Here is a 27732-nt window from a genome sequence, read left to right on the forward strand (position 1 = left end):
AGAAAGCAGAGTTACTCTGAAACACACATGCTTTAATAGAACAGGCAAAACACATTCCTCATTTGTTTCAATAACACTCAGGAACCAAACAAGTATGCTTCATCATTTCAGTCAGCACCAGTCCTGCTAACCTTAAGATTCCTTAATTTCTATCCTTTAATGAAACCTACCACCTACAGTATTAAAAGGTTAGTAAATGTGCTGACAAAATGTTTATTTGATTGTAAGAAAATTAAGGCATTTTTGGACACTGGGCTGTCAGCATGGTGACAACATTTTCATGAGAAATACAAGAAAGCCTTTTGAAACCAAAATGTGGTCTTGTGGAATTTTGTTATTGTTTTAACAACCTTCAGTAAACCAACAGTGACATTTGGATGTTTGTTTAATATGAATTCCTGACAACTTTTCAGCTTCAAAATGACACAGGCACTGTCTGAGTCTGGCATTTTCTCTCACCCTGTGGTTTGCTCTGCAGAGCTTAATAAGGAATTCCAATTTGGCTTTGTCCTTCATGTCAACTTTACTCATTCTGGACTGAAAACAAGTAATATTAAAATGAGTATCAACTGTCAAATAAGAGGGGTGAAACATATCTCATTCTGTACATATAGAATGTAAGCCTATAAATACGGTATGCATTCTTTAAATCACACGTTATAATAAGCTTTATTTGTGTGGCACTTTTCATGCATCGGGTGCAGCTCAAAGTGCCAACATTTTAAAACATCAAAAAAACATGTTATAGCAGTTTAACACTTTAACAGACACAGCAGAAAAAGGTATTTAATAAAGATGCATACCTTGTAGATAGAACTCGATGCAAAACGGAAAACAGTACGGATGGAACCATATAAAGAAATACATACAACTCTGAGGGAAAGGAGGCAGTGACTTTTGGATCCCTGTGAAACCAAAATACTCAGGGTAAAGTGTTAACCCATTATAATTAAACTAATTGGATTGTAACTTTACAATAACATATTTAAACTTACACATTCCTTAGGTTTCGCCTGTTAGCTCAGTTTTTTTTTATAACTCATACATTTTAAAATTTGATTTAAATGACTCCTGTATGAATGCTCGTGCTTTTATCGAGATGAAGACAATTTACGTGAATGGAAGTATTGATATCTATCTATCAATCTATCTATGACTTTGTCTTTGCTTAAGTGATGGCAGAAATACTAAAATACCTTTTGTTGTTGTCTCAATTAACAACAGATGGGGTCCAAGAATAGCAAGCCGCATGAATGTGTGGGAGCAAATTGCCTCTTAATTCTATTGATGTTTTTTATGTTGGCTTATTTTATGTTTATTTTCTTTGCTTTGCTTTTTATGACTGCTTTAAAAGTCCATTTTATAATGTGTTTCTGCTGCACCATTTCTTATTGCTCTCTTTTTTATTTTTGTAAAGCACTTTGAAGTTGCTTGTGTTGAAAGGTGCTATAAACTTGCCTTGCCTGTGACCGGATGTTGATAATGTATGTTTTACGGAAGTGATGCTGCATTTACTGTGCTACCGTAGCTGCAAGCATCTTACTGCCTTAATATAAAATCCATGAATTTAGTCGATCAATTTGAACTAAATCAACAAAATATACATGTTGGATTTTCTGTCAAATTGCTGTTGAATGTAAGTTGACATGCAGCTATTAAACGCGACAGGATGCAATTTACTTGATACAATTGCAGTTACGCATAAATAATCCCGTTTATCCTCAGCTGACGACACAATCGTTGCAGCTGCAAGCTGTCAAAAACCCGATACTGTACTTCGATATATTGACCATTATATTCCAGTTATTTGGTTTATTATGACGTGCTCTCAGAAAGTGACTGAATTGTCCGACTGTCCGGGAAGGCATCACAAGCTAAACGGTAGGAATGTTGTTGGGTTGTTGAAATGTCCTGCTAAAGAAAGAAGAGGATTAAACCTTCCTCATGAATGGATATATCGACCTTCGTTTACCGTAATTTAATTGTGTTTTCCCGTCCTCTTTGACTGCGCGGTTTGGCTAAGCTTGCTACGGAAGCTAATGTGTGTGTTTTGACAGCTCAGCTTGTCTGTAGGCTAGCTAGCTAACGTTTTCTAGCTAGCTAACTAAACCAGCTGTTTAACAATAACAACAACTCAAACTGTGGGAAGCAGCTCCACTCTCATGCTAATGCTAGTTTAGGAATACTCATTTCAGCGTTTTTCCTGAATTATGTGCTAACGATAGTTCCTGATACTGTAAATATTAAGTGCCCGTTAGAGTTACTAAAGCTTGAGGAACATTTAGCTAAGGCTTTTAATGTGCAGAGTTAGCGGTAGGTAGTTTAAGCTAGTTAAGTGGTTCACAAGAAGAAGAAGGCATTACATTTTGAAGTCATACCTAACGGTAAATGGTGAACAACAAAGCCGTTTCTCAATAGCATTGATTAAGCAAACTTATTATCGGCCAACCCAAAATGTATTGTGTTGCATTAGAACTGTTTTCATGTCAATGCTCATAAAAGCACTTATGCTAAATATATAACGTATGATGTGGAAAATGTTGGCTCAGTATTTATAAGACCAGCCCTTCCACTTTAGTTTCAGTTTTGAATCGTATATTGCCTATGCAGATAGGAATGCTTCTTTGTTTACATCAGCATCCCAGTTGTTGCTGCCTTTTTGAAATATGGATAACTGCTTTCCAAATGTAAATGAAGCGATACTAAACACATTTATAGCATGGGTGTCTGACTCCAGACCTCGAGTTTCCAGTTTGACCTGATACATGTCCTCTCATTCCTTATTTAAGCAGAAATCCCTGCCTGCTGTATCATGAGGACAGGTCCTTGATAAAAAATCGACTGGATTATTTTAGCTGGAGCTTACTTCTGATGCCAGGGTTGCAGCTGTAGAGAAGGAGTGTACCCTTTTATTGCTCTATTGCTAGGGGTCTGATATGAAAGTAGTCCACCTATGGTAGGACACAATGTGCTTGTCAATCAATACGCTTTACATTCACTTTCCATGAGTGCTCAAAGGCAAGGATATGTTGGTTTACATTAGTTTTAGGTGGTTCTGTGTTTTATAATGCTTCAATTAATGGTTAGCTATTTAGCTAGGTCTGCAAACATCCTTCTATTGTTTTATTTTGTGAAAAGGTTAGGAATAAGCATTCAAAATAAATGAGCATTGTACTCTGTGGTGCCTAGGGCGTGTTGTCTTTGTGTTCTTCTAACTTGTGTTTGTTTCTGCCTAACCTACAGGTCATGCATGCAGCCGGGCCCCTATCCTGCGCTTTGTACACCCCCTTGAGCCAGTGTCCTTCCAGTAGGTGGAGGCTCTTCCTCCCTCTAGGCTCCGTTTCTCCTCACTGCCCCCTTCAACCCCAGAGTTCCCTATGTTAACCCTCTTGAGCATGTTTTACTATATCTGTCTGCGGCGACGCTCCAGGAGTGGGACTCGAGGCGAGGCTTTGACCAGTCGGCGGGCCGTGGAATCGGGCCAGCGGGCGGTTTTGCCGGTCACTGTTGAGGTGGAGCAGTATGCCAAGGAGGTTCTGGATTTCAGCTCCCACTATGGCAGTGAGAATAGCATGTCGTACACCATGTGGAACCTGGCCGGTGTTCCCAACGTCTACCCCAGCTCAGGGGACTTCACTCAGACGGCTGTATTCAGAGCCTACGGGAAGTGGTGGGAACAATGTGCCAGTGCTCCACCACCTTTTCGCCGCACACCGAAAGGTTTTCAGAGCCAGGATTATATTGAACTGGGCTTCGAGGAGCCTGTCTACCCTACAGCAGTGGATGTGCTTGAGACTTATTACCCTGGAGCCATCGTCCAAATTCTAGCCTGCTCTCACAACCCCTTCTCCCAGAATCCACCTACTGATGTCAGGTAAAGAGGAAACCATCAGTCTTTATTAGTGCTCCAATGAAATGTTAAGTCAAAGTTAATAAACACAGTTGCACAATGAAATGTAGTCTGAAGTTGATTAACACTTCTAAAAAACACATGCAATTACAGCGGGTAGGCACAACTTTGAAGTAAAGCCAGTATTCTATTTTCATGAATTTACTCTGGAGACATTAATAGCCTTATTTGAATAATAATAATAATATTATTATTATTATTCAATACTTTGAGCATCGTTAAGCTGTTACAAATTGATACCTGACATTTGTATTCTTTATCAAATTAGCTTCACTTCATTATTTTGCTTTGTTTGTTGTAGGCTGTTGTGTTGTTATGAAAGTGCTCTGTAAATAATGTTTATGACTTCCTTAGGAAATAGGTTCACCTCCAACAGTGTCTATCTAACAGTGAAACCAAGAGGCACAACTGATTTAATCATTTTTGATTATTAAATGTTTCTGGTGACCCTCTGAGATTCTGTGAAAAAGTACGAGATAAAGAAGGTAATAACTTTTGTGCAACCAACCTCATCAAATGAGTATTGGATACAAACCAGCAGTGATTTTTAGAAGTAAGACAACTTTTAATACACTGGCAGACACACACTGCCTGAAGGTGTGTATTCTGGCACAGCAGTTGAATGATAAATCCAAATTTCTTTATTTGTTATTTGTTCATTTATACCACATCTCTGTATTCCACAGTCCACATAATAATAATAATAGGATTAAGTGACTAAATTATATTAATTTTAGCTGTATTTTGTCCGGGCACAGTTTTTCAGATAAAGATTTATTTATATTTTAAGAAGTTTTTCTGAACATGTATTAAATGAATTGTCTCTAAACTCTTCTCTCTTTTTAGCTTTCATCATTCGATAATAATTGTTGGACAGTCACATTATTAGAAGTAAACTCCAGTCCCTTGTGTGATTTGGAAAAAGATACATGTATTTTTGAAACATTGCTTCTGATTGTCCAGCACCATTACAGCATTTAGAGCACTGAGTAGGAATACAAGGTTCATGGAAGTGATTTTACATTCATTCATGGGCAGTTCAACACTGCCCATTTCCTTTACCAGTCGGAAACCGACAAACCGTGAAGCTTTTGTGAATAATCATAATTATAATGATACCTTTTATTTGTATTACACGTATCAAAACCAGTCTTTCAACTATCACAAAAAACACAATCAAATACTATCAAATACACACTATTGCTTGAACAGGTAGGAAATCAGAAAGAAAATAGAAGACTAAAGTTGTATTATTGAATTGTACTTTATTCTCAACATAGAGTATAAAGTACAACGTGAAAATCCAAACAAATCCAAAAATGACAGAAGAAAGTATGAGATACGTCTGCTTCACCCGGTGAGCTAGCAGGGCATCCTTAATCATTTATTTAACAGCAGCAGCAGTCGTACCTCAGGCAGCACCATCCACAGCCAGGCACCCCAACAGCAAACACTCTGTCAACTTTATTCTTTCAGTGTGATATGGGCACAGTCCGCAAGCTCCAGCCTGAGCAGGGGACAGCAGCTCAGATGTATTTTTAGGTCCAAGCCAGAAAGGGCTTTAAAGAAAACAAGTAAAATCCTAAATATATTTTGTTCAGATTTTTTGTGAGGCTTGCTGCCGCATTTTGCACACATTTTGTTTTAATTGATTTCTGATGTTGTCCTCGTTAAAAGACCATTACAATACTCCAACTGTGAGGAAATAGAAGCATGAATGATGGGTTGATTGTCATTAAAACGCAGCTGATTGAATACTAGCAATATTTCTGATATGCTATTAGCATGACTGGATGAACTTGTAAGTGGCTTTCCTAAAAGGTGAGGTATGTGTCTGAGAGCACATCCAGGTTCCTGACATTTGTTTGAATATCATTTCTTAAGGGACCAACAGAGGACTGGATACTAGGATGCAGATTGACTAAATCTCAGACTAGAGTTACAGGCCAATTTTCAGGGGGAACATTTTTTTAATCCACTTGGCTTTACAGTACAACTCTCTTTTTTCCAGGTGGGAGGTGCTGTGGTCAGGGGAGCCCACCAAGGTGCTGACACCCCAGGCCCGACAGTTTTCCCCCAACATCAAGCACATCAGCTTCCCCACCAACCTGCTGCGAATAGAGGTCAACAGCTCTCTGCTGGACTACTACACCGAGCTGGACGCTGTAATCCTGCGTGGGGTGAAAGAGCGGCCCATGCTGGCCCTCTATAAGATGCCCATCATCGACATTAATGATCTGAGTGACAGCGAGGAGGAGCTGTCGGATTTTGGGGGTCCTTTCAGACAAGAAGCCAAGAGGACAGGCAACGGCTACTTTGACAAACTGCCTTATGAGGTGATTGCAGACCTTAGAGTTGTATCAGACTCAGGCAATACTTTTCCTGGTGGAAATTCGGTTTTGTGCCACAAAAAATAAAAATGAATAAAAACATAAGAAGTAAATATAAGAATGTGCAATTAAAAAATCCCTCAACGTGAAATAAAAGTATGTATATAAACCTAATAAAATAAAGTATGCCCAATAAAGTAAAATAGAAAAAAACCCTAATTATATTAACATAAGAAGTACAAAGTATATAAACAAAAATAAATATGTTTACAGTTCAGAAGAGATTCTCAAGCTCGTGATAGGGATAAGTAATAATTTTTAATGGTGTTTTATGGTTATTGTGTCCCTCCATTGATCCCTTTGCTTTAATTTATGTCCCACCCCTACTAGTCGATGTCATTAAAAGTGCCTCTTTGGAGTTATGTTGTATCAAACTTCACTTTCCTTGAGCTCTAACAAGCGTATTCAACGCTTATCCTTCCTCATAAATCGTTCGCGAAGGCAGCGTTTTGGCTTTTCATTGTATACATCCATGTTGAACAGGTTGCATTTCCTTCCATGTTACTGCCACCTTTAGATCAAAGGAGTAGTGAAAAACGATGGCCGGGTTCTGTATGACATAACCTGCACAGTGTTAGTTTCAGCCCTAAACCCTAAGATCATTAGCAACAGCAAGCCCTCAAATCATTTTACCTGCCCCTGAGTGCACATGCACACCATAATAACCAGTATTCCATGAAACACGTGAATGTTGTAGTGTGGACATGTTGACACTTGAAGCGATCATGGACCCAGTCATTTTCATGCCACGCACACGTATCATGTTGTTTCAAACGAGCTTCAAAATACCGGCAGCTCTCTTGATATTCCTTCTCTTATCTCCTCTCCAAACCGCTGCCATTAACTGCAGTCTTCACAACCGCAGTGTGTTTGTTTCAGAAACACAATATAGCTATTATCTGTCAGCTGATACTCGCTTGAACACCGTGTATTGTGAAATCCCTGCAACACACACTCGCACTCGCACAATCCTTCTTTCTCTTTGAGAGGGAACACGAACACGGTGCAATACAAGCCGGCTCACCTCTCCACTGATCCTGCTATCAGTGCTTTTTGTCCCAGATAAACACTATTTAACATTCCCTAGACTACTCTGATATTCTCTGTTCTCTACTAGGTTGTACCACCCTTTGGTTTTTGCTGTGTTCTCCTACCAGACATAACAGTTTTGTCTTTTTCCTAACTTAACCTTATCTCCCTTTCTCCCCATCTTCCATCCGCAGCTCATCCAGCTGATTCTGAGCCACCTGACCCTGCCGGACCTCTGCCGTCTGGCCCAGAGCTGTAAGCTGCTGCACCAGCACTGCTGCGACCCGCTGCAGTACACCCAGCTGAGCCTGCAGCCCTACTGGGGCCGGCTGAGTGATGCCTCCTTGGGACACCTGCAGAGCCGCTGCACTCTCCTCCAGAGGCTCAACCTGTCCTGGACCGGCAACCGTGGAGCTCTCACCCTGAGCGGCTTCAGCAGGTCAGACTGTCAGCGGGCCGCACATGTTGGCAAACAGGCAGACGACCTTGGGAAACTAACAAATATTCAAGGGTTTTTGTCAGAGGGAGGGACATGCTGAGACAAAGACAGTGGATTGAAAGTTAGTTTCTATGACACCCATGTCTATAAATAATGTGTTATAAAGATCGTTATAATGGGTCTGCTTACAAACTGTCTAAGGCTGTATAATTATACAGTAATGTTTTGTGACAATGATCATAAAACATTATTTAGCATTTAAGAATGAATTTTTATTGTACTGTAGTTCCCATAGATTGTTGAACATAATAATTGTTTGTTATGCATTACGATTAATGTTATAATACTACTGCTTATAATCATTTTATAGTGTGAGTGAAGTAATTCAACTCTTGACATATAGGCGGAATTAATACATTACAAGCGGGGTGAAGTTTCTTTTGTTTACCTGGTCCTTGTTTGCTTTAAAGAAAGAAAGTAAGGCATTTTATTCACTATATACATGAGCAACACAAAAGTTCAAATGTATTTCATTCTTAGAAGTAGTAATATAAATTGAGTACTGAGAATTTACACAACGTATGATGATGAACAACTGAATGATGAACATTCAAATTTCACTAATGTAATGTTTCCCAAAACTCACGCTAAATACTCAATTGACACAAAATTAGATTCCATATAATAAATATAGAGGATTTTAATGCTTAAACTCAATATAATCCTTATAAAATGTTTTCTAATGTGTAATAACTATAACTATATGCACTTCAGGCAGATTATAACACATTATTAGCATGTGTTCAATGACTTATGGACTTGAGCGTCATACACAATTTTACCAAACTTTTTCTGTCATTAATAAAAAGATATTGCGTAACAGTCACATTGTGTAAAGTAGGGACATGTGAACTACTATGTCATTAACAGATGTATTCCTCTCCTGATTTTACCTCTACTTCTTCCCCTCAGCTTCATGAAGGCCTGTGGTCTGAGCCTGGGCTCCCTGGAGCTGTCGTGCTGCCACTTCCTGAACGAGGCCTGCCTGGAGGTCATCTCTCAGACGTGTCCCGGGCTGCAGGAGCTCAACCTGTCCTCCTGCGACCGCCTCCACCCGCAGGCCTTCACACACATCTCCAAACTGACACGCCTCCGCAGGCTGGTGCTTTACCGGACCAAGATAGAGGTAGGCACGGTCAACAGTGTATCTGAGAAACCACAATCAAAGGGACATATTCAGGTAGACTGTGGGATGGTTAATGATACGTTTGTATTCTAAATGGTTGCCCTGGCTGTAATATACAGGTTGCTTGTGTAGCCGGTCGGGTCTGACACGTCAATTTGTTACTAACTCTGCGTTGTGTTGTGGATGATGTGGAATGAGATGAGGAGATCTTCTGCCTGGCCAACCAAGATTTATTTTCTGTGTGAAACACAATAACATCAAACCAGCAACTTCACTCGAGTTTCAACATGTACACCTCTCCTCAGCGGAGCCTGAAGCCGACTGAGCATGGCATGTATATTATTCTGTTATTATAGTTACAATTTATTGATATAGAAACACAAAGAAAAAGAGAGATCACATACCTGTGTGAAACACAATAACATTAAAACAGCAACTTCACTCGACAGGGTTTCAACATGTACACCTTAAAAGGGAAAAACAAAGACCAGGAACTGCATGAAAAACCATGTGCATGTTGTATTAGCTTAGCTTGAGTTCAGTAAGCTAGCGAATTTGACTTAAGTGCTGTAAATGATAATAAAATACATCCACACAGGGCAACAAACCTTCCGTTAACAACGAACAGTATCTGTGACTTGAGCAAAATACAATTTGAGCCTCTGTTAACTGTTTTCTTTTACAGGTTTAACTCAATGTTTACACTCTTACTCGAATAACTTACCTCTCCTCAGCAGAGCCTGAACCCGACTGAGGAAAGTAGCGCCAATCTACCAGAACTAATGATGTCTAGATTCTCAAAATAAAAGCTCCCCAAAATAAATAGACAGTAACAAGTATTTACAAAGAACATATGAATAGAAGTGGATTATTGGTGAAATATAAATATGATAAATGAATACATCTGTTACACTTGGTTACCTTTTATTCGTGCAAGACTACATTTGTTTTATTTTGTTAGTCATTTTCAAGTATTGCCTCATATAGAGCAGATATCAAGCAAGGAAGATTAATGAGAGGTTAAGAAAGTCGTTGAATTTTCTGGGAATATTGCTAACATTATTCTGAGCTTTTGTAGGACATTTCGTCTGCATTTTCTTAAAATTAAGCAGTTCACAGTTTATTCTTGAGCACGGAAAGAGTAGCTGACATATGTCTTTATGAAAATAGGCAGACCTCTCTTGCTGATGCCGTTGGGTTGAAAGCAATAGATTAAGAGTTTTAAATTTTGTATTTTACAATCCTTTTTTTCTGTAGCAATTCATGTTCATACAGAACATTTCCAGGTGTGTGTTCTGTCACCACTGTGATGTTGGCGTGGCAAGATCACAAGGAGCCAAAAGCAACAGAAGTCAGTATTGAAGATTGGATGCTAGGCTAATTAGCATACAGATAGAAACATCACATTGGTATGCTGATTATAAGGCAGAAAAAGGTGACTACTCACATTACCCACAGCAGAAAGACTGACATGCTTGGACGTAAACATGACCGCTTGACAGTAACATGAGCATCTTAGCTTTTATCGTCGCTCCTTATTTGTTGCGTTAACGGCATTACCTGTAGAAATAGAATGGTTTGCTGCAGGTGTAATCATCGTCCTCGTTTTTCTACAAAGTGAATGTTTCTAGTGTTGCCGGAAAAGATGATTGTGCCTTTATCCGTAAGTTTGAGTAGCTTGCCATATTTCCAATGTATGAGAAAAGGGTTGTATGACTACAGTACAATGAACTAGTCTTAACTGACTACTTTTGAACCTTTTTAAGCTGTTTACCCTTTACAGCCAAGGTTGTATAATGTTGGTCTATGAGCTTTGAACTGTTTAACCTAAATTATGATAATCCCCTTCTTCAGATTGTTTCGTTTTGATCATTTTTGAAGGGCTTGAAGATTTAAAAACAAAGATTTAATTAAAGAAATTGCGATCTTTAAACCAGGATCTAGTTTTCACTCTACAATAACAGCGAGCCAGACAATAGTCATATTCTTGTTTATAATGATAATAGAAATTCACTACGATCAACTTTTTGTCAGTGTTTCTTATCACCTTTTTTCAATAAAATCCTTTATTGTTCTATCCTTATATCAGTAAATGTTTAACTTAATTAGACCTTCAGAAGCCCTGTCCTAATGTCAGACAAGCTGTTTATTTGGTGGCGTGTGCTTTACGTTTTGCGTATTCTTTATTATTATTATCATTTGAGATGAACTAAGTAAAGTCTGAGCTCAGGGGCTACTGCAGACACATACTGCATGACAGGTTCTGGCCTGTCTGAAGTGTAAAACGGCTGGATCGTGTTCAGCCTCAGCGTTTTCTCCAGTGTTTGTCATGTTTCAGATTGTGGGCAGTAGGCAGTGTAGAGTTTCTGCGGTGGAGCCAGGCAGCGTGCTGCAGGTTGTTTTCATCCAGCAGACAGAGCAGGCTGTGTGTCTGTTTGAGGGCCTGACATCTCAGCTGTCATTACCCTGTCACTGCTCTAATTAAATGGCTAGCTCGGCGAAGAGAGACGTTTATAAAGATGCCAGCGACCGTCTGCAGCACACGCACGCACTCACGCACACACAAAAGGCTTTCACTTCCATGTCTGACACCTTCTCCTGCCCTGAGGTACACGGTGTTGGCAGTTGCAGTGTTGAATTCCCATATCTCTATCCGAGCTGCAGCGCCACTGGAGAGGTCTGTGTCCTCACTGTGCTTGACTTTGGGAGGTGAAAACTAGCTGATGAGTCCTTATTAAATTCCCTTGGATACAATAAGCGTTGCCTGAGTGCCCACGGCAGCAGACAGGAAATCACTTAGGAGGAACTTTGGGTGACATGACTAGACATGGTACTGTAAATGAAACATATATTGTTATTTTTAATGTACCTTGTAGATTTACTCTGGGATAAGTTTGGGGTTTAGTTTGATGATGAACATGTGACTCCAACTGTTCTGTTATTCCTCCCATCACATCAAATACAGCAGCTCGCTCAGCGGCTTTGTGTGTCAAACTATGAGGCTCCACATACCCATCTAGTGCCCGATTTTACATTTTAAGGCTTCCACTAGTGCGCCAATGTTATAATGCTGCCCAAACTACATCGATTAGTTGAATAATCAATGTTTTGGACATTTTTTGTTATGCTTTTTTAATGCTTTTGACTTTTTTTCCGTGATGGATGGGTCAATCAAACACAGCACTTTCTTACTAAAACTCAACGTTGACTTATTTTAAATTTACTAAACGTACTTATGTGACATGCTTAAATATCACATATGTAACTTAGCCTTTTGACTAACTTAGTTACTAACTAACTTCTTAACTAAGGTTACTTAACAAACTTAGTTAATCTAGCCCTAACCATTATCTTTTCCTAAACCCAAGCAAGTGATTTGTTGCATGAAACTAGACTTAAATCCTAAAGTTCCCTCAAGAGGCAGATTCCCTCCCTCACACTCCCCCTCTGCCTGAAACGCCTCTATTGGACTCCTATGTTTACTTCCGTAACGTAGTGGCATCACTATGTTACACTCCCGCTTGTATTCGCTAGCAATTAGAAATATTTTATGTGATGGGCTAAGGAGCGGGAAATCACAACAGAGCCGGCCAGCTATCCAATCAGAGCAGACTGGGCTCTGGTTTCAGACAGAGGGTGAAAAGAGGTGCTGCAGCACAGGCAGTATGAGAAAAATAAAGAGCTTTTTGAACATTAAAGGATGCAAAGATCACAGTAGAGACATAAATACTAATATGAACCTGAAAATGAGCATAATATGGCCCCTTTAAGTAGTGTAACGTTAGCCACAAGGTACAAAGGATGTAAATAAAAGTAACAACAACGTGTTCTGACCTGGTATCCTTGTATGAGAAGTTGGAATAGGTAATGTAATGAATTTATTTACGTGTGTGTATGTAATATTGCTAATAAAATAAGAACTCTACATCATTAACACCTTTCTCTTTGTTCTCTCTGCAGCAAACGGCTATTCTGAGCATCCTGACTTTCTGCATAGAGCTGAGACACCTTAACCTAGGGAGCTGTGTGAGGGTGAGAATGTACAAACAAACACAAAAACACACAGAGGGAAGTCCAAATAAAGCAGTCTGTTAATTACACAACACACCATGTGGTCTTGTTGGGTAGCAGCTTGTCCAAAAGATGGCAGAGACATCAGTAGTGTAGAAAAAATTGAGATGCTAACAATTTTGGTTCAGTGCAAAATAGACAAAGCAATGGTAATTAACTGTATGTGTACACTATGGTCCATCCTTGAAATGTAACTTACACAACAAAGTTTAGTTAAATGTTTGCTTATTAAACACAACTTATTAAACTACATTACATGAGTTAAATATACCCACATACTGGGACAAACTAGATATATTTACAGAAATAATGTAGCTAAATCTTTTAGCTACATTATACATTAGCTAAATCAATTTGTCGAAGGCTACAGCCATCAGTTGGCTAGCTTAGCCTAGCATAAAGACGGCATAGACGGAATAAATCAGCCTGAACCTCTCTAAACATTACAAATTCTAGAAACCAGCACCCCTGAAGCTCACTAAGCAAAATATATGTATACTCTAAAAAACTGAAGTGTTAGGCAAGCAGCAATTTGCAGTGTTTACTCTCCTATGGTTGTAAAGTGGCCTTATGTTTTCCGAGTCAGATACGAGAGTAGTCTTCTCATCCATCTCTCTGCCAGAAAGCTTTTGAGGAAGTTTTGACAAACTATTCCTTAAATGATGTTAGGAGGACATCCACCATGTCAATGTCGAAATGGTATTCATGGACATATGTGTATGTTGACATTAATATACTGGGTTTTTTTGTATCATATATTAAAAAGATTAACTGGGAGGACTTTTTAGTGAAAGAAAATGCTCATAAAACATATTTTCTGACCGACTTATTTACAAACTCACCCGACATCTTACTGACTTAGCAACTCACCTATTTACTTTGTAAACAGCTGACTTTTCATCCAATCGCTGAATACTAAATGACAATTATGATAAGGCAAATGATAAAAGGTGAACGGAATGTGATATTTTTTCTCTTGTGATTTACCTTAACGCTAACATGTCATCATTAGGGAATAAGCTATGCAACATTTGGCAATGGAAATACCAAATGACTGCACATGTTTTAGCCAAAAGTTGAAATATCTCTCCACTTGCAGGCTGTCATGAGTATGGGTAAAGTTTCTGGCAGTTTAATTGTATTTCTTTCCTTTCATCTTGTGATGAAAGGAAAGAAATATGGCCAACATTAACTGACACCCAAGGTAGCTTTGCAAACACAAATCAGTTCTTCTTTTCCGGCAAGGTGTTCTCTGTTAGTCCTTTGTACAGATTGTTTTCTTTAAACCAACCTATGCAGCTAATCAGTTTTTTTGTACATGTTCATAGTTTGCTGAAAATGTCAAGACAACTGGAAGATACTGAGTCACTCATAACTCCATCCCATTACTCAGAGACACAATGTTCTTGTCCTGTACCCAACTCTCTGTCTGTTGCTGTTTTAGCTGACAGGTGGCGTGTTTCAGCTGTTTTATTTGTGCTTGTCATTGTGTGACTGACTCTCATGCACATCAGTTTGGAATGCTAACTTCAGGAATTATTGCTAACAGCATATGGCTGAAAGTTTCCAGGTGAAACTCTTTTTTTCGTAACTTTGTTTCAGCATTGGGTGTATCAATGTACACAAATGCATAAGCTGTTTCGGCCTTAGTTTACAAATCATATTCTCTCAATCAATTGCAACATTGGAGGAGGTTGCTGCAGAGTTGCATATTTTACAAGGTCTGTTTTTAAGCATCAGAGAGACTGTTAACCTGCTAATGCTGCACGCTGTAGAGAGCGTATATAGTTGTCAACGGCTGCCTGTTGCTCCTGCAGATTGATGACTATGACATTGTGGCAAGCATGCTGGCTGCTCGCTGCCGCTCACTCTGCTCTCTGGACCTGTGGCGCTGCAGAAACCTGACTGATCGAGGCCTGGCCGAGCTTGTCACCGGCTGCAGGTAAGCACACACTGTTTCAGTGTTGCAAAACGAATGTCTTCTTGTCCAAACTGAGCAAAAAGAAAGAAATTAGGTCCTTGATTCAGTGAATGTCTGGATTTGTGTGCTGAGTCACCCCAATGCTGTCCTGCATGCTCTCTCAGGATGCTGGAGGAGTTGGACCTGGGCTGGTGTCCCACCCTGCAGAGCAGCACCGGGTGTTTCCAGCACCTTGCCCGCAACTTGCCCCGCCTGCGCAAACTCTTCCTCACCGCCAACCGCACCGTCTGCGACCCAGACGTAGAGGAGCTGGCAGCCAGCTGCCCCTCCCTGCAGCACCTCGACATACTGGGTAAGCTCTTACCTCACACACATCTTTTTATTTAACTTAAGCTAACGTTTTTCATGAAAACTTGATATGAAGCAGAGCAATATTAGGTGTGGGAGTTGGTATAATGACTTTATGTTAACGTTGTTGCTTTGTTCTTAACACCTTGATATTATCAGGACTGTGAAAGTGTCATTTTTGCAATTGCACTTTATATAAACATGTTACTGGATTCCCCCTTGCATTGATTTGGTGTTAACCGCATTCATAATAAAAGCATCACTTTACTTTGGACATGTCTATGATATATTTCCAGTTTGTACTTGAGAATCTCTGAAAAAGTGTTAATTGCAAACTGAAACCCCCCAAATAATCTGCTTATTGTGAATACTAATTAAATACTGCTCATGTTCCAGTTAAAGTGATGGACTCTGCAGCACAGTTAGGCTAGCAATGCTAATGTACGGGCTACTGAAGCCCAGGGAGGCAAGTGAGAATAACACATTCTTAAGTTCTACTTTTAAAGTCTGATCTTTATTGTTTTCTCTTCTGTGTTTATGACTTAAGAACAGGTGGAAGAAAGATTATGTCAAGAACATAAAAAGTTACCTTTTATTTTCATCTGTGAAAACAGGTGGGGAAAAAAACATTTCCCAGGTAAATGTGTTTTTTGCATTCATGTTTTCCTCCAGATTAGTTTCAAAATATAAAAACACATAAACAAAGACCTTCCGTACAATTCACTTGTAGACAAAGTGAATGAGCATTTTATTTTGTACTTACTTGCTTTTTCTCTTGCATTTAATTCTCTATTCGTTACATGTTTTCGTTATATTTTTCTAATATGACTCCTTTAAAATACAGGGACACGGTTGGTGAGTCCTGCCTCGCTGAAGAAACTCCTCCAGGCTTGTCCTCGACTCCTCCTCTTGGACGTCTCCTTCTGTTCCCAGATAGACATGCGGGTGGTCCAGGAGCTCTCCGGCCTCTTCCCAAACGTGGCCATCAAGAAGAGCTTCACTCAGTGACCCCCGTCGCGCCACATTCACCACAGTCCAGAGGAAGTAAAGGAGGAACGTTGAAGCAAACACTGCCCCAAAGTGAATAAGAGGCAGGTCAGATGCTGTCAGAGATTACTGACCTCTCTGCGTCTGACAAGTTCTTCTTTTAACGCTCGGTAAATAGAGCAGTTGTAGCGGGTGAGGAGGTCCTTTGGATTAACTGGCTGTATGAAAACGACTTCTCACAGGATTACCCAGCGTGAGGCTTTTTAGTTGTTATTTTTTTTGGACACTTGAAATCAGGGTTGTTGCAGTAAAGCTGCTGCTTCTTCCCAGAATCTGAATCACCACTTGCCAAGCAATACAAGGCAAGGAAATATGCCTTGGTACTGGATGCAAAACATGTGTCGTCCCTTGAACATCTTGTTAAGACAACAACAAGAGACGATTAAAAAAAAGTGTGAAACAAACCCTTATTGGAAAAGGCTGCAGTAAGATTGAGCAGTCACATATTTGTGTTATCTGGTTACCTAATTTAAGATCAGGGCCTAAGAATGTGCAGTAATCATGCTTGCTTCTTTAAAGAAGCATTCTGCCGGCATATCTGTCAAGCCACTTTGATTTAATAATATTAAACCATACTTGATGCTGTTGGGTTCTAAGGTGTCAGGAGCTTTACAGGTGGAATGGAGTGAACGCAGCCTTATTTCACACGGTTTGAGTGGTGGAAACCTTAATGCAAAAAGTATTTTTTGTTGCTGCGGAATCACAAATATCGCATGTTGAAAAGTAACACACACCGACAACATGGTTCATCAAAAACATACATGAGAACTTGAAGAAAAAAGCAGTGATTTCTTTTGGTTTACACATGCGCTATAAATGGCAGAAGGAAAATAAAACCCCCATGGCAGGAAATGACAGAGTGATAAAAGCGTCAACCACAAATCAACAGTCCAAAACCAAAAGATACACGCTTACAAGGATATAAAATAGAAATGACTAAATAAAACCAGCCGAGTAAGAACAAAGATCACACCAGGCCAAAGTTATTGGATTATAAATGGTAATGCTTAGGTCAAACAGATCATGCTTTGTGTTAGGTCATCATTTTGCCATTTTTAGGGGAATAAAGAGTTAGTTTGTCTTCTGATATTTCACTAAGTCACTGGGTTCCCTATGCTTCCATGAAGTCACTAGCTTTCCTGTCGTCTCTCACACTGTCACTGCTGTCTGACTGCTAATGTGTTGACCTATCAAAATGAAGCTCCAGGATGGACGGAGCGCTGAAGACTTAAGTTGAAAATATTATGTTAAGCACTCTGTGTGACCTCCAGTATTTTTCCTGAAACTCAGGGGTTATAATATTTCATCTTGTTTTAATTAATTTTACACATGTTTTCTCTGAACCAGCACAACAGACATCTTAACAGACCGTGACGCCAGAGATAGTCATCAGTGTTGCTCTTAAACAACAAACAAACATGATGTAACTGAACATGATATCTGATTTTGGGTGAGGAATGTCACAGTAATTGTATGATTGTGAGATATACTGCTGTCCCTGAGTATTTAATTTTTGTAATATATGAAGCCACAGTTGCAATGTGGCAGGTGTGATTGAAAAGCGTTTTATTTAAAAAAAACAAAAAAGCTTTTAAGCACATGCTTCTAGTCAATATTTGTGCCTTATATTCCAGTTTGAATGTGGTGTGGTGTCCCTTTGGTTAGATTGTAGAGAAACGCTTTGCTTTTATGCCCTTCAACCAAAGTAATATGCAGAAAGCTGGTCTTTATTCCTACCACTACTAATGTATATTTGACCAGCTCAAATGCCATATTCTGTCATCAGCCATGGTTATTAATATGCTAATATGCAAAATACTATTTATTTATACTTTCCTGTCTGATCAAAAGTAATTTAAACATGTTATCCCTATATTTCAAATACAGTGGGTTTTTTCTAGCCTATAGCTTACCACCAAAATCGGTTGTATGCCCTTAGCCTAGCTTAACATGCATACTCAAACATTGCAAACAGGGGCAACCAAATAGTTAGCCTAGCTCTGTCCAAACATGATTTTCAACAAGTCCATTGTGGTCTTATATTTTGTTTATTGAACACATTATGAAAACATGCTAAAAGATATTAATGGTTAGCCTTAGAGCATTATTTATGCTGTGAAAGTGACTGCATCACAGATCTCCTTTTCTTATTATTGGGCTCGAAAAACAGAATTCTACAGTAATCAAAACACAAAGATACGTTAGTGACAAATGATTCCTATTCTCTGGTGTTGACAGGGAAAGACCTGAACTCAAGTCATTTTACATAAAGTTTTAGCATATTTTTTAAGTTGATAACTTTGGATGTCTGTATCCAGCATCACAAATACGGTCAAAGAGGTATCAATAAACATATTATTTCTTAAACATAAACATATGACGTCTTTGTGCTAAGCTAGGCTAACCATCCTTCAGATAAATAATTCAAATAAATATCAATCTACTTACTGTAATCATGGATTAGCTGTGAAACCCAAAAAATGCTGAAATGTCCCTTGCATTTTTCGTTGAGATTGTTATTGTCAGTCTGAGTGGTGTTTGAACAAAATGGGGATGATAGTGAGGACACACCAGCCCTCCCTTTCAAATTATGCTAATATAGTTTTGGGAAGATGATGTGTACAGTTACTTTCAGCATCAGCATTTTTTACTTAGTATGTGTTCAATCTCAGAAGGCCACTGTTTGATCAATAAAGCAGTATGGTTTCAATTCTCTCTTAGCTCCCTTCTTGGGCTGACCCTGATTTTCTGTGATGAATATGCATTCTCTCTTCTCCCACTCTGAAAGTGCGATCCTCGTTTGTGCCATTGGTTCGACATGCAGCAATGCTCCCTGGGCTGCCTTGTAGAAGCAACTGTTGTGTGAAAGGTTTCTGCCTCTGTCATGATGAAACTGGGTGCTTCACGTTCACCAGATTTGAAATAAACTAAAAGACTGATGACTGAGGAAGTGTGGCTCTTCTTAATATAAATGTGGCATAATTCTGCATGTCGAAAAAATGAAAAAACATGACGTAGCATATTATGCCTAAAAAATGCTAAAAACTACTTCGAAAACTGCGCAGGGGTAAGGAACGGTGTATTCTGTCCAAATAAGGCTTAACACAGCATGTCGAAAAAAAGAAAGAAACGACTGTCAGGATTGGGGGAAGGACCCAAGCGCAGAACCAATAGAGGAGGCAGGGGTACAGACCAGTGTTGTAGTCAAGTCACTATGCCTCGAGTCCAAGTCCACAATAGCTATAGAAAAATGTTCGCAGAGAGGCCTCAACCAGTCTGCCTGACCAGAGTGAAAAAGTGGAACGAAGAACATTTCTCATTTTCCCATTAATGAAGCTATCTGTCGACATTTCAATGTGAATGGCTCGAAAGCAGAGTCATGTGAAGAGGACGTCGTATCTCTTTTGCACCGCGTGCTTGCTTGGTGAGAAATGGACCGAAACAGTCCATGCCACTATAAGTGAATGGTGGTGATGGATCCACTCGCTCGGACGGCAGATCTGCTATATGTTGTTCTTCTGTGAGCCTCACGAGTTTTCTGCATGTAACACACTGATGCAGGTAGGTTGCCACAGCTCTGGTGATTCCTTGAATCCAATATCCATGTGATCTTATCTCATTAATAGTCATGCCTTTACCTTGATGTTGTACCTTCTCATGATAATGAGCTATTATTGTCCTGGTAATGGGATGGTCTTTGGGATTATCACTGGATGCTTGAGTGAGTCATGGAGAGATGCATTTTTCAGTCTTCCTCCCACCTTGACCAGTCCGTCTTGATCCAGAAAGGCATCCATCTTGTACAGTTTATTCTGACGAGGGAGCTGAGTTTTTTACTGAACAACTTGATCTCTTCTGGATATATTTGTCTCTGTAAATCCCTTATGATGAAACGCTGTGCATCCTCTCGTTCTTGTACTGTGCTGTGATTTGTTGACTTATCTCTCCTAGCACAACGGATGAGACGAGCAACAGCTTGAGTTGCCTTTGACCATGAAGAAAACTTTGTCAATCGGTCTGAAAGACTCACTTGTTCCACTGTTTGTGTAATTAATGTCTGAATCTTTTTGATTTCAGGATCTCCAATCTGTATTTCTGTGATGACATCTGCAGCTGGTGGTATTTCCTTCTCCAATAGAAACTGAGGTCCTGTGAGTCAGCTGGATGTGAGAATCTCATTTGCCCTTGAACCCCTAGATGCAAGGTCAGCAGGGTTATCGTTAGTAGAGACGTATCTCCACTGCTGAGGAGTTGTACTCAGATGTATTTTCTGTATTCGGTTTGAGAAAAACGTGTGGAAACAACGTGCCTCGTCGTTGATGTACCCCAAAACCACTTTGGAGTCAGTCCAGAAATATTTATCAATATCTGCCAAACCAAGTTCCTCCTTTAAGGTGTTGCTTGCTGCGACTGACACTACAGCAGCTGCCAACTCTAGCCTGGGGATGGTTGTCACCTTAATTGGAGCCACTCTGGCTTTTCCCATAACCAGAGCACAATGCACATCTCCATCTTCATTCGCATCCTGAAAGTCAGATTGCAATACTCTTAATGTATCTGCTGGAGTCACTGGAGGAAGTTCCTTGACACTCTCACAACTGTGGTACATATTTTTGAAGCTTGGTGAGTCATTTTGGGATGATGTGAAACCCACAATACTCCGTCCTAGATCTGTATGAATTGCATAAGGTTCACTATCTCCTCCTGTGATTACTTGCCTTGGTGCCAGTGCTCTTGAGCAAGTATAGCCTATCAAAAGGCCAACTTCACAATCTAGCTGTGGTGGGATTTCATCTGCTATTATGCAGAGATAATTCCAGTGCCTTGCCGTTTCACAGGTAGGAATGTGTTTTCGATTCACTGGTATGCAATCCTTAGTGTAAGATGGAGGGAGATCAATGAGGATTGTGGAGTTAAAACCTCTCACTCTGAGACCTGAGACTCTTTGACTGTGCACCAATGTATCCTTTCCAATCATTGTTGCTAACTTCAGCCTCACAGGATGTGTCTCTGTTTGCAATCTGTTGCTAACTTCCTGTTCAATGAAGACCGTGTCACTTTGAGTGTCGATCAACGAATACACAAGCCTTTCCATACCTGGATTGCTGACAGAAGAAACCCACACTGGCACAATCATTGAAGTATTCTCGGATGGTTCCTCAGTAGTCACATTAGGAGACAGTGTGGTTGCTGTTTCATTTGTGCTGCTCTGACTCAGGACTGATGATGTTTTGACTTTAGTGTAGCTGTCATCATGGAGAGATGTAGGATGTTTTCCTTTGCAGTGGTCACATGAGTGTCTGTGACAGCAGTCCTTTGCATTATGGCCTGGCTTTAGACAGCCTTAACACAGTTTATTTTCCCTCACATATTTCCTTCATTCGTCTAGACTCTAGAGCAGGGATTCCCAAAGTGGGGGTGCGCGAGATGAAACATGTATTGGTGGTCTGGTGTAAAAATATTACAGTGTTGTTTTTTAAGTGGGATTTTTCCATGAGCTACAATAAAAAAAACAGGAACCATAAACATGTCCTCTGTAATCCCTTTTATTTTAAATCAAAAAACTATAATTTATTAGTTTTTGATAGAAACGTAGAAGAAGACAGCCGCTGAAACGTAGAAGAAGACAGCCGCTGAAACGTAGAAGAAGACAGCCGCTGAAACGTAGAAGAAGACAGCCGCTGAAACGTAGAAGAAGACAGCCGCTGTCTTCTTCTACGTTTCACTGTAGCCTAGGATATATGCGTGCCAACTCATTTCATTCATTCTTTCAAATATGATTAACTGGCTGAAATCAGGGAAACTGTCAAGTGGAACGTCTCATGACAAAGTTATGGTGATAAAACAAAGCTTTGTTGCGTTTTTTGGGGGGTGCATCAACCAGGTTGGGACGTAGAAGGGGGTGAGCTGCAAAAAAAGTTTGGGAACCGCTGGTCTAGAGATTTATCTTTGAACTCGGCACAATAGTGCAGACCATGGTTGCTGTCTTGACAGAGCATACATGGAGGCCTAGAACCTGTCCTTTAACTTCGGTCTCTGTGGCTGTCTGTGTGTGGAGAACACTAATTGTATTTCCTTTTTCTTTCAGATGATGTTCCTCTGAGTTTGACTCTGCTGAGTGGAGAGCATGGAATGAATGAAGTAATAGGATTACAGGCAATCTCTTCTTCCATTAACATGAACTCAACAAACTGCTGGAAGTTTGGGAATTCTTGCTCACTAAAGTAGGGCTGAAACGATAACTCGAGTAACTCGAATAACTCGATTACTAAAATTCCTTGAGGCAAATTCTCTGCCTTGAGGCCTCGTTTCCATATAACTAGCTCAATATAACGGCGGCGCTCTGTTTCTCTAGGACAGTGTTTCTCAAACTTTTTCAGACCAAGGACCACTTAACCAATAAAAAAACACTCACAGACCACCTAACTCCCCCAATATCCCAAAACAAGATTCAAGATTCAAGAAGCTTTATTAATCCCGAGGGAAATTGAGGTGCAACAGTTCAATACAAAGAAGGAAGGAGAAATATACACTAAATATAACTAAATATAAACGAGAATAAATACAATAGGCCTGCTTACTACTCCAACAGTATGTTACAAATTACAGCCTAATAATAACAGCTTTATGTGACCTTCTCTATATCGCTCGTTCACACATTAAATCAACAATACAAATACAACTACGGATTCTACAAGCATTTCGTTCACATGCGATTTAAACTGTAAATGCTGATAGATTTTACACATCATATGAAACATAGACTACATGTATTACTGAGTTTATGTCCGAGCGAACAGAGAGATACGCAAAATGCACCGCATTTAGTACGACACAAACTTCTGCTGTGTATTTTCAAAAATAAAATACAGTAAAACTATGGTTGCAGGCCCAAGTTTAACAAGAATTTAACAATAAACACAAGGTCATTATTTACACTGTTACATTTACAAATAGCATTGTTTACTCACTCATACACTGCATGTCTCTGCTGCTACCTAATGGGAGGAATGGTGCTGCTTGTGCTGAGACATCAGTGAAACAATGTCTGGATCCAAACTGGAGAGTTTTAGTCTCATATCACAGTCCACATTGATCCTGTTACGCTGCTTTGTTTTCAGACCAACAAGTGTAGAAAAACCAACTTCACAGTTGTAGGTGGTTGGAAACGGCATCAACAGTTTCAGAGCAGCGTCAGCCAGCTCTGGGTGCTCAGGCTGGACGTGGACCCAAAAGTCCTCAGTGTCCAATCAGATGCGATGTCCACAAGGCTGTCAACCTGTCTTGATGGGAGCTTGGAACTGACGTGTTCGATGTGCGTTTTGTCCCCAAATGGATTCCTGATCCACTCATAGCCTGCATCTAGTTCTGGGAAATATCTTCCCAGCTGAAAGTGAAGGCCTTGCAGATGTTCCTTGAAGGCTGCAACTGTGCCGCCGTCCAGCTCTTCATCTGCAGCGAGGAGAAAATCCATAAGCGTCGGAAAACAGTCAAACTCCTGGCGATCCAGACGGACACACCACAATTCCATCTGGAGGCGTGCGGCTTTAATTTTGTCCTGCACATTGAAGGCGGTGACGGCTTTTCCCTGCAGCGCTAAGTTCAAAGCATTGAGTGCGCTAAAGACATCGGCCAGGTATGCCAATTTTGAGAGCCACTGGAAATCATGCAGTCTGTCATACAGTTCATCAGTATGATGCAAGAATAACATCACCTCATCGCGCAGTTCAAATAGACGGGTGAGAACTTTCCCACGCGACAGCCAGCGAGTGTGTTCACTTCCCATTTCATCACACAGAGCTTTAAAAAGACGTGTGTTCAGTGCTTTGGTTTTTATTGTATTAACAATTTTCACAGACTCGTCCAGTACTGATTTGAGGCATGGTGGCATTTTTTTCACAGCCAGCTGTTCTCTGTGAATGCAACAGTGTGTTGCTGTGGCGCAAGGTGCAACTGCGCGTACGCGCGCTGCCAGTCCCTTGTGTTTCCCAGTCATTGCAGTTGCACCATCTGTGCAAATACCAACACATCGTGTCCAGTCGATATTATTCTGCAGGATGAAATCGTTGACTGAGTCAAAAATGGCTTCCCCTGTGGTGTTGGTCGGCAGGGAACGACAAAACAGAAATTCATCCTGCACACCGCCATCATAAATGTACCTTACAAAACACAGCAGATTTGCCTCATTCACGATATCAGTTGACTCGTCCAGTTGCAGTGTGAAAAACTGGCTTTGGCGTAAACGTGTGATCAGCTGATCTTTCACATTTTCGGCCATGGCTGTTATTCGCTGCTGGACAGTATCATTGGAGAGGGGGACCCTGTTAATTTCGTCGCTTGCTTCTCCCCAAACAATACATTAGCCATAACCTTGGCAGCTGGTTTGACTAAATTCTCACCTATCGAATGAGGTTTCCCTGTTTTTGCGATGAGAAGGGATACCCTGTATGATGCCTCTGTAGCCTTCGCATTTTCCCCCGTCGCAAAAAAATGTGAGGGCGCCTTCGTCATGTGTTTTTAAGTTCATCACGTTTTCTCTCAAACAATGCTAAAGGTTTCCCGATGTAATCCTTGTGTTTGCTCTCAAAATGACGCTTGAGTTTGGCGGGTTTCATAGCCTCGTTAGCCAACGACTCGTAGCACAAAACACAGTGTGGATTGGGATCCTCTTCATCTCCAGTCCAGAAAAATCCGAATTTTATGTAGTCGCTGTGATATTTTCTCTTCACTTTAGCGCTGGACTTTCCGCGATCAAGCCGAGTTTCACAGCTTTCAGCCGGGTGGTGGTTAGACGGCGAACCGCTCTCCTGGGACTCAGTAACGCACACAAAATCACTTGTCGCTGCGGCTGAACCACTTGTAGTTGCTGGATCTCCTGCATCAGGACGATGCACCTTGACTGTCACGTCAGATTTGTCATTTCATTTTCTTTTATCTGAACCTGTCTTTTAGCCGTCGATCCATCTTGTCAGTTGACAGCTCAAATTGACCGCGCAAATCATTTATGACATAAGATTGTAACCTACGTAGCTACGCTACATCTATGCTACACTCTATACTAGTCATTTTAAGACAGTTTGAGAAACACTTTAAACTTATAATATATTAATTTCAAATGTGACATTTTACCAAAATACTCACGGACCACTAGGGGTCGCTCACGGACCACCAGTGGTCCGCCAAGGGCGTCAGCAGTTTTTTGAATGTGGGGGGGACACATTTTTGTGGGGGGTCTGGGGGTCCTCCCCCATAAAATTTTGAAAGAAGTAGATTCAATTTCCTGCATTCTGGTGCATTTTACATTCAAAATGATCTCCCTCTTTCATTGTCTTTCCTTGGAGCCGACATGGTCTGCAATTACCTACTACTATTATGTTTTGAGGACTGACACTGACAACTTTTTTGGCACTTTATTTTCTTTTAATGAGAGCAAAATATGAGGATTTAAAAAATCAAAGAGTGAATTAGAAAAGAATGAGGTAAATTTGAGGCAACATATAGCCCTATTTTAATGTCATGCAACAAAAAATCTCTTGAAAAAAAAGTTATGAGGAAACATAAAATGCGTACCTAGGCTACTCAGAGCCTATTACAATCAAACTTAGCCCTCTTCAGTGCCCTGCAGAACATAAAACTATAACTCAATACAACCTTACAACCTGTTAAAGGCTTGCTTTTACTATCTCCATCCTTTCCCCAAAATTGTTGATTTCCCTTTTTTTTGTCCTTTCATTAAATGTTCTATCTTCTCCTATAATCATATGTCTCCCCTATTATCTGTATCATGCCTACAGCAGGATTTTTACAGTTAGAACAAAAGTAAGAGATCATACAAAGGCTCCAAAAGTGTGACCTCTTTTGTCATTTGCAGACACAAATGACTGGCAAATCTCCCCTAAGTCAAGTTTGTCAAGATGCTCCTGGTGGATGTGGCAAACAGCCACATTGTTCAAGCGCTTTTGAGACATTGAAGAGCACAGCCACGTCTTAAGCCTTCTCAAGGCACTAAAACTTCTCTCAGCTTCTGCTGAGGAGCATGGCACAACAAGAAGAAGCCTGACCAACACTTCTACTTGAGTGAACAAACCTCGAACCTCTGGCAGCATAGCTCTCAGGGTATCCACCACTTCACTGAACGTGCTGCAGGGATACTGAAGTTTGAACATTGCCAGCTGTACCTCCAAAGAATGCTGGTCTAGTTCTGGGTAAGAACTGACCACATCCACATCCTCCACCTTTCCAGTTATTAACACCCTTTCCAGTATGTTGAGTGTTTGGAAGCTGCTCTGGTCGAAGCACTTTGTCAACTGGACCTCAACTACATCCAACATTTTAAAGAATTCTATTCTGTAGAACTCCTCAGGGGAAGTAGGTCTAAATGCAGGTGCATTTCCTGTGAAGCGCTTTGGGGGTCTCCGGATATGAGGAGTCTGGATAGCCTCAATGTCCAACTCCTGGATCATATCACAGGCTTGGGTATATATACGATGAAATGTTTCATCAGATCTCTTTACTTGAATTGTGTTTTTCACACAATCAACCGCAGCCAGCATCCCTGAGACACTCACTGTCTTGCTCTGAAGGGAGCGGTTGAGACATTCAAGTTCTTTTAGAACTTCAAGGGCCATAATCAGGCTGAGCAAAATGTGGCCCTTCTGAAACCTCTCCAGAAGCCCCCTTGCAGTTATGCAAGTGTCAGAGGAACCAGATGCCATTTCCTTAAGACTGACCAAAATCTTTTCATATTGATCTACAACTGCCTGGATAGCTACCACCCTCATGAGCCATCGTGTGGGGCAGAGGGGCCTCAGAGTTCTGAAACTCCCTTCTTCCGACTGGGCAACCTCCTTAAATATTGTCTTATATTTCCCAGATAGATGGTACAGGTTGCCAAGTTTGTGGACTAAATCCAGCGCATCAGACACAATAGTGCTTGTGCTACAGGCTGTCTGAGTCACCAGATTAATGCAATGAGGACCACAATGAACATAGAGAGCAAGAGGCTGTGTTTCCTTTATGACTGCCTGAACGCCTTTAGCTCCACCTGCCATATTGGCTGCCCCATCATAGCTCTGCCCGCGAAGGCAGGATAAGGCAGGTTCAATCGAAGGAGGACATCAGTTGCCATCCGAGCCAACTCTTTCCCTGTTGTTGAGGAGACTTGATAGAGGCCTACAAAGTCCTCATGAGGTAGCAAATCACTATCTACATAGCGTAGGCATATGGCCTCTTGTTCATTCCCAGACAAATCTTGTACTCCATCAATTATGATGGAGTACATGAGTGTGGACACCTCATGTATTTCCTTTGATATTTTTCGCACAACGGAGTTGCCCATAATATTTAGCATCACATTCTGCACTTCTGGACTTGTGTAATGGTTACAGGGCT

General features: G+C 40.5%; 1 protein-coding gene and 1 pseudogene across 3 annotated transcripts; one reads left to right on the plus strand and one right to left on the minus strand.

The window, feature by feature from the left end:
* The first annotated feature begins 1773 nt into the window (after positions 1 to 1773).
* fbxl4 (F-box and leucine-rich repeat protein 4) lies at positions 1774 to 19291 on the plus strand. Of its 3 annotated transcripts, none has more exons than XM_063879489.1 (9): positions 1774 to 1881; positions 3244 to 3874; positions 5922 to 6246; positions 7524 to 7768; positions 8741 to 8954; positions 12915 to 12986; positions 14843 to 14967; positions 15111 to 15298; positions 16139 to 19291. In XM_063879489.1, the coding sequence occupies exons 2-9, from the start codon at positions 3378 to 3380 to the stop codon at positions 16300 to 16302; spliced, it is 1830 nt and encodes a 609-aa protein (XP_063735559.1). In that variant the 5' UTR covers positions 1774 to 1881; positions 3244 to 3377; the 3' UTR covers positions 16303 to 19291. The 3 variants fall into 3 exon arrangements, with proteins under 3 accessions (XP_063735559.1, XP_063735557.1, XP_063735558.1); XM_063879487.1 differs by having other exon boundaries at positions 1872 to 1973; XM_063879488.1 differs by having other exon boundaries at positions 1880 to 2041.
* Positions 19292 to 23902: 4611 nt separating this feature from the next.
* On the minus strand, positions 23903 to 27129 carry LOC134861713 (zinc finger BED domain-containing protein 5-like; annotated as a pseudogene).
* Between the last annotated feature and the right edge of the window lie 603 nt (positions 27130 to 27732).

This window comes from Eleginops maclovinus, chromosome 3 (genome assembly GCF_036324505.1).
Source record: "Eleginops maclovinus isolate JMC-PN-2008 ecotype Puerto Natales chromosome 3, JC_Emac_rtc_rv5, whole genome shotgun sequence".
Taxonomy (NCBI): Eukaryota; Metazoa; Chordata; class Actinopteri; order Perciformes; family Eleginopidae; genus Eleginops; species Eleginops maclovinus.